The sequence below is a fragment of the Periplaneta americana genome, chromosome 1, assembly GCF_040183065.1.
Source record: "Periplaneta americana isolate PAMFEO1 chromosome 1, P.americana_PAMFEO1_priV1, whole genome shotgun sequence".
Taxonomy (NCBI): domain Eukaryota; kingdom Metazoa; phylum Arthropoda; class Insecta; order Blattodea; family Blattidae; genus Periplaneta; species Periplaneta americana.
Window position 1 is genome coordinate 35,058,867 of NC_091117.1, and position 18,391 is coordinate 35,077,257.

The 18,391-nt window shown below is 33.5% G+C and overlaps 1 protein-coding gene across 3 annotated transcripts in view; it reads right to left on the reverse strand.

Annotated features, from left to right (window-relative positions):
* Positions 1–545: 545 nt before the first annotated feature.
* Positions 546–18,391, reverse strand: part of Asx (Additional sex combs) — a 68,077-nt gene continuing 50,231 nt past the window's right edge. For 2 of the 3 annotated variants that reach the window (XM_069818332.1, XM_069818323.1), the window contains 2 exons: positions 9,050–9,595; positions 546–1,437 (listed from right to left, as the gene is read on the reverse strand). In XM_069818332.1, the coding sequence (XP_069674433.1) occupies positions 736–1,437; positions 9,050–9,595 (1,248 nt within the window). In that variant the 3' untranslated portion in view covers positions 546–735. Of the gene's footprint in view, positions 1,449–9,049; positions 9,596–18,391 lie in introns of all 3 variants that reach the window. The other variant, XM_069818341.1, reaches the window with a different exon arrangement.

Sequence of the window (18,391 nt, forward strand, 5' to 3'; positions counted from 1 at the left end):
CATAAAAAATATAATCTGTCCAATGAACAGAATTTTCCACCCCAATTCTTGTACTCTGGAATATCAAGAACCCACCAAGCATCAGAAATTAGACAGCAAAACTTTTGACAATAGTTAATACTGTTACTGTTTGTGTCGAGATGTGAAATAAAACACTGAGATTATTTCAAGACAAAATATATAAATCTAAATTAAGAACAATAAAACAACCACTGCACCTCTTCGCATCATTTTCTTTGACCAAAGATGCTATCCATTCTACACTACAAGTATAACCTTCTGAGGTAGTTCATTTTCTATACATTGCAATATAAACACAATGCATTCATGGCATTTCAAAACTTTTACGCAAAAACAATCGTAGGAACTTAATGATGCTTAACTATTGCTCTAAAACTTCAAAATCAGAACAGCTTTCATCCCATATTCATTTCTTTACATGAGAACTTTTGATAAAATGGCAAAGAGAAGATATAAGAAAAACACAACCACTTCATAACAAAAATACACAGTACTGAATGAGGAAGAAAAATGGAAGACACAAACACAGTTTTTCTTTTTCAATATTGCATATTCCACAGTATTATATATTACAAGATTACACAGAATATCTACATTATTATACGACATGTTGCCTAACTTCTACACAAAATAAGTACTTTACACAAATTCAGTCATGAGGAAGTTACGCAGTCACAAGCTGGCTATATACTAAACACACATGAGTAACATAATTCACCTGATGAGGCAAGTGACACAGAGACGAGAGGGTCCGATACAGTCGTCGTGACAGAAAGCTCCACACTTCTTGCACATTATCATGGCTTTCAGATTGCAAGCACACTGAGAAGGATCTGTTCGTGGCATCGAGATGTGATTGTTGTGAGTCTGTCTCGGACCAACTCTGCCCCCTCCTTGTAGCACCACTTGTTGCTGCGGGTATGAGTTGGTCACTGGCTGTTCCATTATGGCAATATCACGAATTGTGTAACTTTGGAGAGCAGCATCCGATCCCACATCACCGTACTGCATACCACCACCGTTATCCCCTAACCTGTCCTTCCGCGTGATGGCCTGAGTACCTGGATTAGGACAATGTACTACAAAATGTTCACCATAGCTGTTTGTTACATATTCCACCCCCTGTTGCTGCTGCTGCTGCTGTTGTTGCTGCTGCTGTTGCGTAGCTGCTGCTACTAATTGTGAACGTTCCACATCCACACTCGCCGGGCGACCACGACCCAATCCCAGACGCCCGCCTCCACTCACCTGGTTGTTGGAAGGGGGTGCACTCGAGGCACGTGGGGGAGGAGGTGCTCCTTTACGACCACTGTTCAGCATCACCTGCACTGTTTCTGGTTGGTCACCCACTCCTGTCCGTTGCACCAGAATGTACTGGCCCACGTGGCCAAGTTGTGGTCCAGCACTCTCAGCTACCTGAACCAAAGCTACACGTCATTCACACACAATGAACTATAACCTAATGGGTCATCAAATTGTGGAGGAGTTCATGTTTGTCTTTTTCAAATACTGTCTTCACTCGGATATAAGACCTCATAGCATATAAAATCTGTTTTATATTTTCATGAGTTGTCCTCGGTGGTCTAGCAGTTACTACACTTGCCTCTGAATCTAAGTACCAGAGGTTCAAAACTGGCCAAGGTCAATGCATTTTTGAACCAAACCATCCAAAGTACAATTTTCTCTGGAAGGGAAGTAAAAATGTGGGTTCTATGTCACAGTAATTTTGTGTCATATAAAAATACCTTATGACATTCAACTAATTAAGGACACTTGTTAGAATTTGCCAGCTGTTCTATATGCTTTGCTTCACCCCAAAAGAAACCGAATTTTGTCAAAACTATAGCAGATAAGCAAACAAAATGTTCACCAATCATAAAGCAGATCCTGCTGATTTGTTATTAATGGAGAAAAATTCGCTCCAGCGCCGAGGATCGAACTCGGGACCCCCCGGTTCTACGCACTGGGTGCTCTAACCACTGAGCTACACTGAAGTTCAACCCATCGCACTGGATCGAATCTTTCTTCTTTGGTTCTTTTTCCTTAGTGGTCTTATTCCATGCTCGCCTTATATATTGACATATATTAAGTCAACAGTCATCATACAAGGAGCGCACTCATTAAATGACTTGGCAGCCAGGACTCTACAGTATATGGACTGTGTATATATGGCAAAGAACCAAAGGAGAAGATTCGATTCGGTGTGGTGGGTTGAACTTCGGTGTAACTCAGTAGTTAGAGCACCCAATGCGTAGAACTGGGGGTCCCAGGTTCGATCCTAGGTGCCGGAACGAATTTTTCTCCATGAATAATAAATGGTAACCATCACAGATAATTCTGTAGGACCAAAAAATTAATCTTTACACAGATCTTGCTAAGTTGACTGATATAATAAATAATAGGATTATTTTATTTCAATCGACAATAATTAAACAGTGGAGTGACAATTTAAATTTTCTTTGTCTGGTATTATTTTTTCAGAAGCTATTTGTCAAAATTTAATGACAATTTTTATACACATTGTTTATTTGTAGTTTGACATTGTAGGTGAAAGATTTTTTTTTACATAAAATCTTAATTATTCTTCCTTTAATTCAATAATTAACTTAACCATAAACATAGCTTTTATTAATTAATAATTAAGACTATATCAAAAATAGTTATCACCTACAATGTCAACTACTAATAAACAATAGTAAGTGTATTTCTGGAAATAATTTCGTTGTTAGAGAATACTAATTTTTTGTGGTAATATTTTTCTTGAAATTTAATGGTTCTATATGAAATAATGAACAGCAAGTGGTTTCTCTTTTCAAACAAAGTTTTCTGGATAAATATATGAACAGTGGTCCTGCCTCAACGAATTTAGCCCTTTATGAACATTTATATGTTACTTAACGTCTTTATGGAGCCAAGAAATTTTGTTCAGACTGAATTACTATAATAAACATCAAAAGGGAGGAAGTTCCCAACAGTGATTATGAAAGATCAAACTGTATGTTTTCGATTAGTATAAAGAATGGCACAGAAGTAAATCAACTGGGCCACCAGTTTGAAGAGGAATTTCACAGAGTTATAAATAGAGGCACAACTTTATGGCGAACCACGAAAATGAGGAATATATTAATAGGTATATACTATAGTAAAGGATTAAAGATATTTACATGGTTCCTGACTGTTAATATGTAATTTTATTGTTATGATAAAACATGCAATTCCGCTTTATTCACGAAATCTACTTTTATCACAAAATATCTTATATATTCGCAAGTTCAAGCGAATTTCGACGTTTTTCAAGGTACTTTGTGCAAAAGCACTGCACCTCAACTACATCTACAGTGATGATCGCTTACTTTGAGGATTCAACTTATGCTCTTGTCTACAAAGTAGTGCCAAAAGTGAATGAGCTCAATGGCGAGTACATGTTAGTGGAAAAGTCAGTGTTGAAACAAGGCACTTTGAAAACCATGGAGGAACTGACACTGGAAACCAAAGTTAGTGTAATGAAACGATTTGAAGCTCTTGGTGTAGCATGTATAGCAAAAACTGACATGCTACATAAAGTTGTTCAATAACTTTCAACTATATTTCATTCGCCTCAGTTAAAAATTGCTAGTATACTGACATGTTCTCATGTCGAGATAATTAAGAATTTTCCCATCCTAGAATGAGTAAACATAAGAGATTTTTAAATTGTATTACCAATTTTAGACTGAAGTAAAAATCTTCTTCGGGTGAAAGTACTTGGTTTTAGACGTGCTTAGAAGAATGTTAAAGGATCACATGCTTATAGCTTTGAAATGTCTTCAAGCACTTCGTATATTAGTTTCAAATATAGATTCATAAAGGACTCTCTCTTCCTTTTCTGATATACTTTCAGGTAAGAGAATCAAACTTCTTCCAGAAAATCTACAGACAATGCTTGATGAACAGAATTTAATTAATTTGTGTCAGCAATTTTTATTTTTGACTGTTGAACAGGGATGGAGTTTTGCTTAAATTTTACATTTGATTTTATTTTATATGATCATTAATTTGCTGAACCATATTTAGAATTTTTATTATATAAAGTAAGTATTTCAATTATGTTTTGAAAAATATACTATAGCATTAAACAGCAACAAAAAGCTATTATGTACCATAGATCCAACTATATGCATGGAGAGAGATGTCAACCAAGCTCATCAAGTTGATCATGAAAAGAGGACCATTTTTAGAGCCTTGTATTCCCTACCTTTGTGTCAAGTAAAACATCCCTCTTTTCAATTGGTTAGCAACAGATTTACTTTTTGGTGCTCGGGGTTCTTTACCAAAATTTACATGCCATTTTTTAAAACAATTGTCAATACCATTACTATTAAATACGAGAAAAATCGTAGCGGCACCGGGAATCGAACCCAGGACCTCTCAGCTCTGCATGCTGAGTGCTTTTACCAACTGAGCCATGCCGGGACATAATCCACGGCGCCGGCCGAACCTCCCTCATAATGCTTTTTATGGCCTTACTACTGGGAGGTTCGGCCGGCACCGTGGATCGTGTCCTGGCATGGCTCAGTTGGTAACAGCACTCAGCGCGCAGAGCTGAGAGGTCCTGGGTTCGATTCCCGGTGCCAGTACGAATTTTTCTCGTATTTAATAGTAATAATACAAATTGACTAATTCATATTAGTCGTGTAATATTCAGTGAGGTGGACGAGACCTCATACACATGAATATTTGATGAATTGTCAATACCATCTTTTGAATTTAAAAAAATCATCTCGCAAATTCTTAAAGATTCCCTGCAGATTATACAATTTCACTTATACTACTCCGAAGGTCTTAATTAAGGATATGCTATACGGTAATTTTAACTAAAATCTTTTATTTATAAGTTTAATTTTAAGATTATCTTTTAAGATTTCATTTTATAATTGATATCAATGGTGCTTAATTATCACAATTTATTTTTATAACAATATTCATCTTTAATTCATTATATTTGCTATTAATTTCCGGATCCTCGTGGTCATCCTTAATTAAGGTTGGATGATTTATTTTTCTTTAAATCTCTCTCTCTATAAATTTGTAAGTCTGAGTGTGTTAACAGGTCTATAATTTAAATTAAATGTGCCAAAAATTAAATTTATTGATTGCTAAAAGCTTCAGGTACTGGCAAATAAAAACGCTATTTTAACGACATTTAACTTTTTCTTCCCCAACAGATTTTTTATACCAATATTCCATGTTTTTATCCATCAATTAATATGCCTCCAGTTATAAAATGTGATCGATATCATCAAGTGACATGAACAAACAAACAGGAACAATCCACAATCAGCAAAGTCTATGAACACTGAAGAAAACAAGCAAATTATTTTGTTTGTGCAAAGTTCAAGTAAGCCTACCACAAGTGCTTTACAAAAACTTGGCATTTCAATATCAATTCATAGGATGCTTAATGAGCTACAACTTAAACCATTTCATCCTCATTTAACGCACACAATTTAATGGTAATAATCCAGGCAAGAGAATGCAGTTTTGTGAGACAATTCTAAGAAAATGTGTGAATGATGTCACTTTTCTTGAAAGAACTTCCTGGATGGATGAAGTAACATTTAATTGATTGGCCAAGTTAATAGCCACAATTGTATTATTGGGTTACTTATAATCCATTTGTTAAAATTCAAAATTAAGTCAACACTTAGGCGTGACAAGTCTGGTTTGGGATTTGTGCTACAGGTTACGTGGTCTCATTCTTTTTTAAAAACACAATAACAGGCGAGAGTTATGTGACCTTGCTGAATGACGACTTCCTTCCAGCAGTAGCTAATTGGTAAAACATTGACCAAAAGTGGTTCCAACGAAATAGAACACCACCATATTTCAGCATAGTTGTGTGCAACTGGACCAACATTTTCCTCAGCAGTGGATTGGGTGCTGTGGACAAATTGAATACCTGACCCAATCACCCAATCTTATTCCTCTGGGGTGTCATAAAAATTACATTTAAGCAGAAAAACCGCAAAACTGGAATGAAAAATGCCTTGTAATTACTTTCTACTGAAATACTAATGTTACACACATAAGGACGTTGTTTTGTTTTGTAGCTCAATAACATGTTCTTCACGAAAGAGTTGAATGAACTCTGTCAAAAAAATGTAACAATATTACTGCCCTATCAATTCTGCACCATCTAGTCAAATAGGTCCATTCTGTTTCATTAAGTAAGCTTTATCATGTCTCATGTATATTGCATTTTCTACATGCAGCATGGTAGTGCAGTAGGCACTCTACAGTCAAAGAAGTGGTTACCACAGAAGTAGGAAAGCTGAAGAATGTTAAAACAAATGATGCTGTTTCAATGAAAATTACAGAAATTCTCATGAAAGAAAGAAAGGAAGGGAGAAATAAAGAAAAACTGAAGGACTTATACACAACGATCACAACTCGATAACATGCTAGAAATTCCACTTCACATATCATCTGTATTCCTCATCTTTCACTGTTGCTACCTCTCGTCACTGGAACTCTCTGCCGCCTGAAGTCAAGGGCTGCCGAACATTGAAATCTTTCAAATCCAAGTTAGAATATTATCTTATGACGAGTTGCCAAACTAACTTACTATTATGACAAGTGTTGTATTGCATGTTTTCACGTATTCACATTTTTTTTTTTTATGTTCTAATGATATTTAACTTATTTTATATTTTTGTTTTCATATTTTCCGATAATGGTATATCTATAATGTGATAAGCTGAGCTATATATAATCATAATTTTCCTTACTGTGTGTACTTAAAATTATTGTATTCATTGTATGCTTTGTACTGCACTATTTTATTACTATTATTGTTGTTGTTATTATTATTATTATTATTATTATTGTTATTATTATTATTATTATTATTATTATTATTATTATTATTATCAATAATTGTCTTATTTTTTTATACTTTGTATGTCTCATTTATTTTGACCTGCTGTTCACATTTTATTATGCTTTTCTCCTTTCTTTCTGTATGTTATATATTATGTCCGATTTCTACTTACTTGTTGTTTACATTTTATTATTATTATCTTATTCAGTTTTGTGTGTAAAATTGTAGTGTACTTTGTAAATTTGTAGTGTTTTTTGTAACGCAGTTTTACTCCTGATTGAGTGTTAGAGAAGGCCGTATGGCCTTAACTCTGCCAGGTTAAATAAATAATAATAATTATTATTATTATTATTATTATTATTATTATTATTATTATTATACAGAAAAAATCCAGTGATGTTAAATTCTGCATTCTGAGCCTTGGGATATGAAGGACAACTTCGACATTAGAACTTCACAATAATATTATTATATACCATGATACAGAAAATAAGGTGAAATATTATTCACGCTTTATATTTAAATGTAATTTGGCATTACAGTATAGATAAATTTACATGTTCTCCATCAGCTAAGGATTAAATCTGTTACTTCCAAATCATTACAAAATTTATTTCATTATAGAATTAATTATTTTTCGTTTAAATATTCTTCTATCTTTCAATCAAATCATTCATTTTTTTATGTAAATGAAAGAAATGTCCCACCCATTATTTTCTCAGATTGTAGCACATTATCTTCAAATTTCTCACAATCTACAGCAGTGTGACTCAGATCTTATGTAAATCTTAAATGGGAATTATGCTGCAAGTATGACTGTATGAAGAGTAGGCCTACAAAATAAATGACGGAATGTGCTTTCTACTTCAGTTGGTGGATAATGAAGTATTTCACATGAACTATTCTTTTCAGACTTCTGTATTATATAATGATCAGTGTTCTCCCCATGCCATTTAAGCAGTCTGCCTAGCTAATTTCACCAACTGCCTGGATGACAGATCCTTATAGTTTAATTATTCAAGTAAACGGTGATCATTTAGTCCCTATTTACACTTGCTTAATGTCGTTCGACTTATAGCGCGGGCGCATGCGCAGTACAGATTTCGTTCCTTCCCTTTCAACATCTGCTGGGTAGAAGCTGTTTCTATTTCTGTGCGACATTTCCGTAGGTGGGCCAGCCGAATTCACGCGACAGGACCCGAACATGGTTCGGAAAAAGCAGTAGCAGACAACTTTTAATCAGCTGTTTCTCTGTTTCCGCATCATGTCAGAGTGGAACAAAAACCAAGTAATAAAACTAATCGAGCTTCACAAGCAATGTCCATGCTTACATGACATCAGAAGTAAGGACTATCACAATAGGATTTGGAGGGAAAATGCAGTGAAGTTTATTTGTAAAAATTTGGAGTCTGTTCGTCTCAATACTATTACCTCCGACATCAAAACAAAAATAAAGAACATCAGGAGTCAATATGCAAGAAAAAAAATTAAACTTACAATTCATTTTAATACAATAAATATCTATTGGACAATTATGTTCCAGTTTGAAATCTTTACTGAGAACATGGAATACCCTTTTCTCCTGCCTTCTGGATATCCATTTCGTTTCCCAGTCTCTCTCTTTGTTTGTTTTTTTTTTCTTTTTTTTTTTTTTTTCTCATTAGTGCAAGCTAACAAAACACTTGAAGCTGCAGAAGCTAAAACAGCTACTTTTTTATTGTTCAAATCCATTTTGTTCATTTAAAAGGCTCACCACATAACTCACACGTCGCTCGAGCTCAACAATTAGCCTCGAGCAGCAGACGAGAAATCTGCCAAGAGTGAACGGTGATACTACATTTAGCCGACAGAAAGCGCTTGATGTTGCGCGACAAATAGCAAGTGTAAATAAGGACTTAAGGGGGAGAGATTAGCATCAGCAACCTTTTTTATTTTTTTGTGGGGGAAGGATTAGCACCACAACTTTAACGTCTAATTTGTAAAAAACGTTTCTGGGGGAGAGAACAATGCCAGTATTACTAATGAGTCTTTCATTCCCAAATCCATGTTACGACATAAAGAAAGGGTTCTTTTTCCATGTTATTATCCTGCATGAGTAGCCAAGTTTTGATATGGGTTGACCTCAAGAAATTTGGGGTGTTGTACACAAAAAATAACACACTGGCTCACCTCTGGCGGAGCTTGTGACTGGGGTAAAACAGCCATTGTAACAGGAATGCCTTGAGAAGAAGTAAACACATGGCGCACAACCACAGGTGGCGATTGCTGTCTCTGGTGATAAGTAGCGCCACGAGAACTAGTCACCTTTCCTTGACCACCAACAGATGCCACTGGTTTCCCCACACTAACACCATTGTTGCCAGGTACAACAGGATAACCACCGGGTGCGGGCAGAGGTGGGGTGAAGGGTTTACCACTAACAGAGTTACTGTTTGGTCCACTTCCGTTCCTCGAGGATGTTACAACCCCATACTGGGTAGCAGCACGAGACTGGGCAGAGCCCTCAGACTTCTTATTATTGCCACTGGAAGAACTGGCATTGGCAGCCAGCAAGGAAGGTGGTGGCTTTAGTTGGCAACGTAGCTGGTCCCTGTTGGGGCTGTTTTGAATCACAGCCTGACAAATCTGGTAGCTCCGCTCGAGGTTCACTGCACCGGGAGGTGGCTTATTAGAGGAACCACGTGAACCACGGCTCCCTCCAGAACCAGAACTCACCTGCATGAAAGTAATCACAAAACTGTGAGTATATATTTAAGCCAAATCTCTCACAGAACAAATAATTACAGCCATTTCATAAGAAGTAATTATTTATCACTACATGTTGTATGTTCCAAATTAGACTATGTAGGTTTATTGGTCTTCAAGTTATTAACATTTATTACTTTTTAATTGCTAGTTATACATAAAAAGTCACATGCATAACTGTTTTAATCTGATCAAGCTTGTAATTATTGTGTGTAATTAAGTTACCACTACCACCGGGTGTTTGCCCATTTGCAGTGTAAATAAATACATACATATATACATACAAGTTCAGTATAAATAGTTCTCACAGTGTATAAAAAAAAGTGATTACCCTTGAGTTTTAATATCGCATGTATATTTTACTGTCCACAAATTTTTAAATTTTTATTATTTTTTTGCGAAAATTGTATTTTTATTACAATTCAACGTACCAAAATTTATACCAAAACTCAATGGACATAAAAAAACCGGAACAAACTTTAATCATTATACTTAATACAATACATTCAATAATGTCCAAATGATTTGGATAAGAAATGTGTTCCAAGGAGCAATTTATACACAGAAAAATACTGAAAAATAAAGAACAAAAAAAAAAAAAAACAGCTAGAAAGGCATGTCTTCTTCTTTTAGCATTACAAGCCAATATGAGTTTTAACATTTTTAACAATTACATTCCACTCATCTCTTGTCATAGTTAATAGTTAATCTTCTCCATTCTTGTATTCATATAGTTTGTATATCTTCGTTTTTTGTGGTTTCTCTTTTAGATCTTCGTCCAACTGGCTTCCATTCTATTGGTATTCTATTATCATTTATCCTTATAACATGACTCATCCATGATAGTCTTTGACTCTTTACAAATCGATGTCTTCAGTTTGCATAAGTTGATCAAGTTCAAAATTCATTCTAATTCTCCAGGTTCCATATGGTTTTCTCACTGATCCATAAATTTTTCTTAAATTCCTACACTTAAAACACTTTTAGACTGTGTTCATCTTGTTTAGTTAAAGTCCAGACTTCACATTCTTAAGTTACGATTGGCCAAATAAGTGTTTTATATATTTTTAGCTTTAAATTATATTTAATATTTTAGACTTTATCACGTTTCCATACATATAACAACTTCTATTTCCACTTAGTACACATTATATTATTTCGTTAGATACAGTATTATTCATATTCAATTGTAATCTTAAACATGTGAATTCAAACATAACATTTCCAATTTTAATACTCTGAGCATTGTAGGTTTTATTTGAGATTGCCGTGTATTTAGTTTTTCTTTTATTTCGAGTTTTCTCTTTTGGATTTCTTCATCTAGTGTAGTTACCATTTGTTCCAAGCCTCCTTATTTCTAACAATTACACCAACATCATCAGCATAATATGTACACACCTGAACCATTCTTGTTCCTATATGTCCAGTTATATTAAAATCTTGTAAGGCTGCTTCAAGGGTCAGGCTGAACAGCAAAGCAGATAATCCATCTTCTTGTCTGACTCCATCTCTAACATAAAAGGAGGTTGTTAATTCACCATCGACTCTACATCGGCTTTGGAACCAGCCACAGTCACTGTAACGATTCTCACAAGTTTCGAGAGTATATCCAGAAGAATAAAGTCAATCATACATCCTTTCTCTGTTTATGTTATCAAACATCTATTATTTGAAATAAATACATCAAACCCAATCAGTTGATATTCTTCGTGATTTTTTTTTTTTTTTTTGTATTATGTAGAATAAACTGACAAAATCCCATAGTTTGTATCAAAGAAAAAATTCGTTTCTTAAAGAAATTAATTTTATTATTATTTATACAATTATTTTAACTCCTTTTGCGGTTTCACATCTGAATTCTATTGCCTTTAGTACAAAAGTCACTCATTACAAAAGACTAAGCAACAGTCACCCTTGGCATGCATCACAGACATGCCAACAAAAGCAATTACTTTTGTAACTTCCCCTCCAATGGTCTGATTTCATAATACTGCTAGTATTGAAAAAAAAAAAAAGTGTACTTAGAATGTCATTACAAACTACTAATAACTTTTTAACCATTATCAGCATCATCTTCACTTCATGTATTAGGCAACACTTGCCATTCCACCTTCAAAGTTCTTCCATCCATCTTCTCCTATGTCTGCCAATAGATCTCCTTCATATAGGTTATATTATTTAGGGTAGCCTCAAATCTGACATTTTCTCTAGGTGTTCTTTCCAATCTTGCTTATAATTCTTTATTCTCTTTCATGTTACAGATATTTAAGTTATGTCATATGCAATCCAATCTTAACTTGGCAAGGAAATTTCATTTCCGAAGCCTGTATTCTATTCTCTTCTTTTTTTTTTTTTTTTTGTCCAGAGTTCATGTGTGGAAGTCAGCACTGGTGCAGACGTTACTTATAGAACTTCATTTTTGTCTCTCTGCATGTTTTATTTCTAGAGATTGAATTGGACATTGCACAAATCATTTGAAACTTGCGCAGTTTACAATCTATATCAGTGGTATTCAATCTCTTTTTGCTAGTGTATCCCCAAAATACATTTTTTTTTTACTTCGAACCTCCAAATTTCATTCCAACTATACAAGAAATAACAAAAGACTATGATAGATGTTATATGCAAAATAAATTATTATTATTATTATTATTATTATTATTATTATTATTATTATTATTATATTACACATACAGCAGTTATTTATGCAATAATAATGGTAATGAATTATGTAAAATGTTATTAAGGCAAGGAAAAACGAAAGTTGACATTGTAAAAGAAAATATGCAAATTGCAATAATTATCAACAAGTATGATAAATTTATAAATATGTCAGCATTTTTACACATGTAACCACTGTGATGTGTACTCCAGAGGTACGTGTATCATAGACTGAATATCACTGATCTATATCATAGTCCTTACTGAAGCCAATACTGTTTCCGAGGTAGCTGATGTGACTCATTTCTTCTATACAGAGATTATTAATAACCCTTTTTGTTCATACAGGCTCTGTACCTCAGAAAGCCATAACTTTTGTCAATATAAATCTTCATTTGTATTCTTCACCAATTTTACTTAATTCCAAGAGTGACTTTTGTAATGCATCTTCACTATCATGAATAAGTACGTTATCAGCAAATGGAAGTATCTGTCCTGTGATAGCTTCAATCCAGGGTCCATGAATTGTTTACAATTTCTCAGTTGTAAATATAAATGTTAAAAAGAGCTAGTGATATACTACATCCTTGTTGTACATCCTGATTCACAGATTTTTTGGGATCTCTTGTAATAAATTGTTCTTAACAGTTATTTTTGTTTGTTGATAAAGGCTTTGTACAGTTTGTATAAGTTGTTGCAAGTAGCCTTGTTCTTGCAGTATAAACTATTATAAATGTCTATCCACATGGTCGAAAGCCTTCTTGAAGTCGATAAAAGCTATGTGTCTTCATTAAATTCTCTGTTTTTCAATGATCTGTCTAATAATGGAAGTATTATTGGTGCAGGATCTACCTTTCCTAATTCCATTTTGTTCGCTAAGAGTAAGTTTTCTGCAATAATTTGGATGCATTTGTTCATTACTCTTGCATATATTCTCTATCTTGTAAGCTGTATTGATGCTAATTATTACAATTTTTGCAATTCCCTTTCTTGTGGAGTTTCCAGCATTTATTGTATAAATGCAGCATTTGGAACTAAAGAAGGCGGCCACTATATCTGAATAGCTTTGTGTTTAATCCATCTTCATCCTGCTGCCTTTCGATTTTTCATTTTGCTCAGAGCATCATCAAGTTCCTGAACTGTTATTAAATTTCCATCGTAAATATCTTCGAGTATATTACTAAAATTTATATCTGCTTCTTCCTTATATCATAACGTTTTATAGTGTTCCAACCATTTCTTCTTAGATATTTATTGTATACCAATTTTTGCAAATATAAAATTAAGAGAAATTATTACAACATAAAAATGCATTTCACATGAATTTGTGCAACATTAATGACATAAAATAGTCACTGAAAATGTACAATTTATAAAAATAAATATGTTATTATTATAATGCATACCTTTTGTATCACTCTTTAAGACGAAAGCTTTTCTTCTTAACTGAGTAAACAGTAAATGATTTCACTTATGTGTGTCTTTGAATGAAAATTCAAGAAAAACTATATAAACAGATAAGGTAGGCCTATACCATTTGCAACACAATAAAAAAAATGACTTCTTGTAAAACGCAGTAGAAGTTTGAGAAAATATATTTCAACTTTGTGAGTTTTTATTGGTCTGCTTCAAAATCCATATAAAAGGTGGACGAGGTACTTGAAATGAGAAATGAAACTGAAATCTACAGGCCCATAGTATTGATTTCAAATTATACACAGTGATTCATAACATATGATCCGTGCTATAGGAATAAGTTGTATAGGTCACTTTGAGAAAAAATGTCATATGAACATATTTAAGGAGCTACAATTATTCAAATCATAAAAAAATAGAAGTGGTTGTGAAGAGAATTGAAGGGAATCAATTAAGAATACACAGGAAAATCATTAAAAAATACTGTATTAAACAGAAAATAAGCATACCTCAGTTTGAAAGCACATTTTTAATGTACTTGGCCACGCAGATGTGAATTGCGTGCATAGCATTTTACAGTTCAGAATGGCTGATGAGCACAGTAAAGTTCACAACAGGGCAAGCAACTGTTCTCTTGTTTCTATTTTAATAAGTGAGTTACTACTGCGCGAGAGGAACCTCTTCCGATATAATATTACAAAATGCAGATGTGAGGCCTACTCATTGACAGCAGATGTCACCACATCTGTCCTAACCCACTCTTCTCTCCATACTTCAAGTCACAACTGAACTCCACTCTCCTTAGTGAAAGCCCCATTGTTTGCATGAAGACAGAAACATGTTACAAGCTGGATTCACAATGTGATGTATGGGTTTTTGCAAATAAATAAAAAAGTAATGATAACTGGACCCATTTTCACATGAAATTTTTTGCTCAAAATGTTCTATTTTCCTAAAGTGTGGGTCATACTTCATGAATCACCTTGTATGAATATTTTTTATAGGTATTGAGTTTTAGTGAACGTTACATCTAGTATTCAAGTGGACTCTACCTACTGGCTGATGACATAATAATAGTGGAAAACACGTAAGTGCATCAAGTCGAATTATACAGTACTAATGTTCTTCATCGCTATATTCCAATATGAATTCTGTTTTTCCTTTTCTTTTTCTTTCTTTCCTGAACAGTCTAATGCAACTTTCATCTGGTATATGGAACTTCGTTTTAGAACTTCTGATAACATTTTATTGAAGGGGATAAAAAAATGTTAAAGCAAAAATATGTGTAAATTAATTCAGTGAAAACACCTTAGTTTCCAAAGAAGATCTTTTAACACTAAAATAATCCTGTTATAATCAGAAAGATACAATGTATGTAAAACAAACAAATAAAATATTCATTTACATTGTAATTTCAAATGCATTATTTAAGGGATATAGTGAAATGTTTTGAAAAATCGTAAGAACAACTTAAATGCGAAAATACTGCAATGTTCCATTGTACGAGAGACATCACATGAAATACGGCTAGAGTTGCCAGGTTTTCAGAATGCGTGTAAGGGACAGTTGCAACATTTAACTTGAGAAAAATATGAGGAACTTCTAAGAGAGAGAGAGAGAGAGAGAGAGAAGTCTATGAGCACTATATCAAAGCATATATTAATTAGCATGTTAAAGCAAAATATGACGAAAAAATGCCTTTTGCCTTACATCCATTAAAGCTGTTATATTACCAACCATCAGTTTATTAGTATTATTAAAATTTAGAAGGCACATTAATAATATTTGGGATTCGGATTGGGAAGATGTAATTGAAAAGGCTGTGTTCATATAAATTATTAAACAAAAGCTCTATTTGTCTAAATATACACACATTCTCTTGATTCCATGTGGAAGAAAATCACTCATTTTGGTTTCAAACATATTTCGCATCTTCACACATACTGTACCACACACTCTACAACAACCATTACTGTATCAATCATTAGCACAGACATTACCTGTAATAAAAAATTAATTTTAACTGAAACAGATGAACCTAGAGAATTAAATTTGTTTGCTTTGGTTTACGTTTTCAAAGACATGTTTCAAGGTGATGGATCAGTGAAAACAATGCAAAAGATCTTAAAATTAAAATTTCGTTGATTGTTCCAAAAAATTGTTTAATGATTCACCTTTCATAATCAGTAGTTTGTTCACCCCTATGTCACTTAAGCCCCAACATATACAGCTGGTCAGTTCCAAGGTGAATACATTGTGATGTGCATGTTTCTTTTTTATCGATTTTTTTTCTCAAATTCGATTTTCGGCACTTCAAAATACTCTAGTGAATAAAGTTTATCTTCAAATAGCCTAAAATCTTGTATAGAAAGTCATAAATATGTTATAAATAAACTGGCATATCCTTTTTATTGTACTAAGTAAAATGTTGTGACCATCAGTTGTTTGAGTTGTAAAAGTATAAAAAAAAAAAAAAAGAGAGAGAAAAAAAAAGAAACTAGAAATTCACTTTTTTTTTTTCTCTCAAAAACTTGCTCTCTAAATGCAAGAAGCAAATGTCAGTTTCCTTATTCCTGTATTAGGAATAGAAGGAAAAAATTTTTGAGAAAAAATAATTTTAATTATGAAAATTAGAGCAATATTTAAGCTGTTGGGAGATGAAGTGGTACACGAAATATCGATTTTTTACTTTTACCACATTTTGATACTGTTCAGTGAAATGTCTTCACAGGCAAAGTGGCCGTGTGGCAGTAGCAATTGTCAAAGAGCAAAATCGGAATCATTGGTGTAAGTCAGTGCCTGCTGTCAAGACATTTATAATTACACACTGTGTTGTGTTAATGCATTGTGTTTGTGTGTTTTTCATTTGCATTATTTTCTTTGAGTATAGTAAATGATGACTGATGAAGATGCAGTATTTTGAATGAGGATAGATTTTCTATCCAGTGAATCGTTACTAAACCACATCACCAAAAAGAAAATTAACACCCAAAACGATAGTCAACTGGTTAAAATTTTAAGAATCAGGATTACAAACAGTATTCCTTACATAATCCAGTATAAGTGAGGTTGAATTCGAAAGTATCAACACTGCACCATCTTCTTCATATAGTGGAGATAGACTTCCAAAAAGGAAGATGAGGTTGGGGGAAGTGGAACAATCAATATTATACATGGAACCAATTTACGGAACAGTTGCAAAGAAGAAGGCTATGCTCAGTCTACTTCCGTACATTTCACCAATCTATCACAGTGTTTCACAATTTTTTACTAATAATGACTCTACTGCAGATGTAAGCCAAGATGAAATAATACCAGATGCTGATTATGATGAAGCTGAAGAAGAACAAGAGGGTGAGAATAATTGAATTGTTGTTCTAGTTTAACTATCACCTTGATTAACATGGTCTGAAAAGGCTGAAAGTCATGTTTTCATGTATTTATAATTGTTTCCAACTGAAGTAATGATACATCAATTATGCATTTTAAACATGTATTGTATTTTGAATATAGAACTATCCTTATTTGATATAATACAAAATTGATTTTTCATAAGCTGAAACGTAAAACCCTTTCTCCTGCATAATTTTGAGTAAGTGATTTATACCACTTCACCTCTCAATAGCTCATTTATATGACATTAACTAACTAATGCAATAAAAAATTAATAGCTTAAAAATTAATTCAGGTATCAGAATGAAAATTTGTGTGGTGCATGTCCATATGATTTATGTGTGATAAAAATTTCAGTTTCTTAGGACTGAAAATGGAGAAGTTGCAAATTTCAGAGATCCATCACCTTAACAAAAAAGTGATTGCTCGTTAAACATTTCACAACACGATATCCCTACAAAAAGTAAGGAGAAAGATTAAATAAATGTCAGCTGTCTAAGACAAAATGTTCGTAAACACAGAATTTTTGGTGTCACATATGGGATCTACATGGGACAAGTTTTTCTGGTCATAAATATGGGATATCTCATACAATACAGGATACCTGGCAACCCTAAGTACAGCAGGAATAGTCATTTATGGTTGATGGCCTCTGTTGTCCATGAATGGAACAATCTACATTATAAGCAACACTATCAAATAAAAACTACACAATCAAACAATAATTTGGAAACAATGAAACAGTTTATAAATCAGAACCAAAAGAATGAAACCAGTTGAACGAATTATTTAGGGCCGAATTCATAGTCAACACTTATCATAAGGAAACACTTAAGCAGTTGCTTATAATAATTTCCAATTCATAAATCCCACTGAAGTGAACACTTATCCAAATAAGGTAGCTTGTCAGCTTACTCAAGTGTTTCCTCATATGCATTGTAATCAGCTGATTCGGTATACAATAGATAATGACTATGATTTAATTTAATGTATTGAGTTCTGTAATTAAAATGAAAATGAGTTTCGGCAAGCAAAAAATATATCAGAGATATGGAAAACCCTTTAGAGATGTTTCCTCATTTTATAAGGGTCGAATTCATAGTCGTCACTTATAAAATGAGGAAACACTTAAGTAATGAGCATTTCCTTAGCACTTATTTCAGATCGTATTGCAGAGACTCTACTCATTCATATGCCCTGAGCATTCCCTTGACATCGAAAGAAATATGGCAAAACATGGCTAGACGTGAGCACTTTCCTACATTCAATTGTTTTCCAGCGCATTCTAATTGTTAA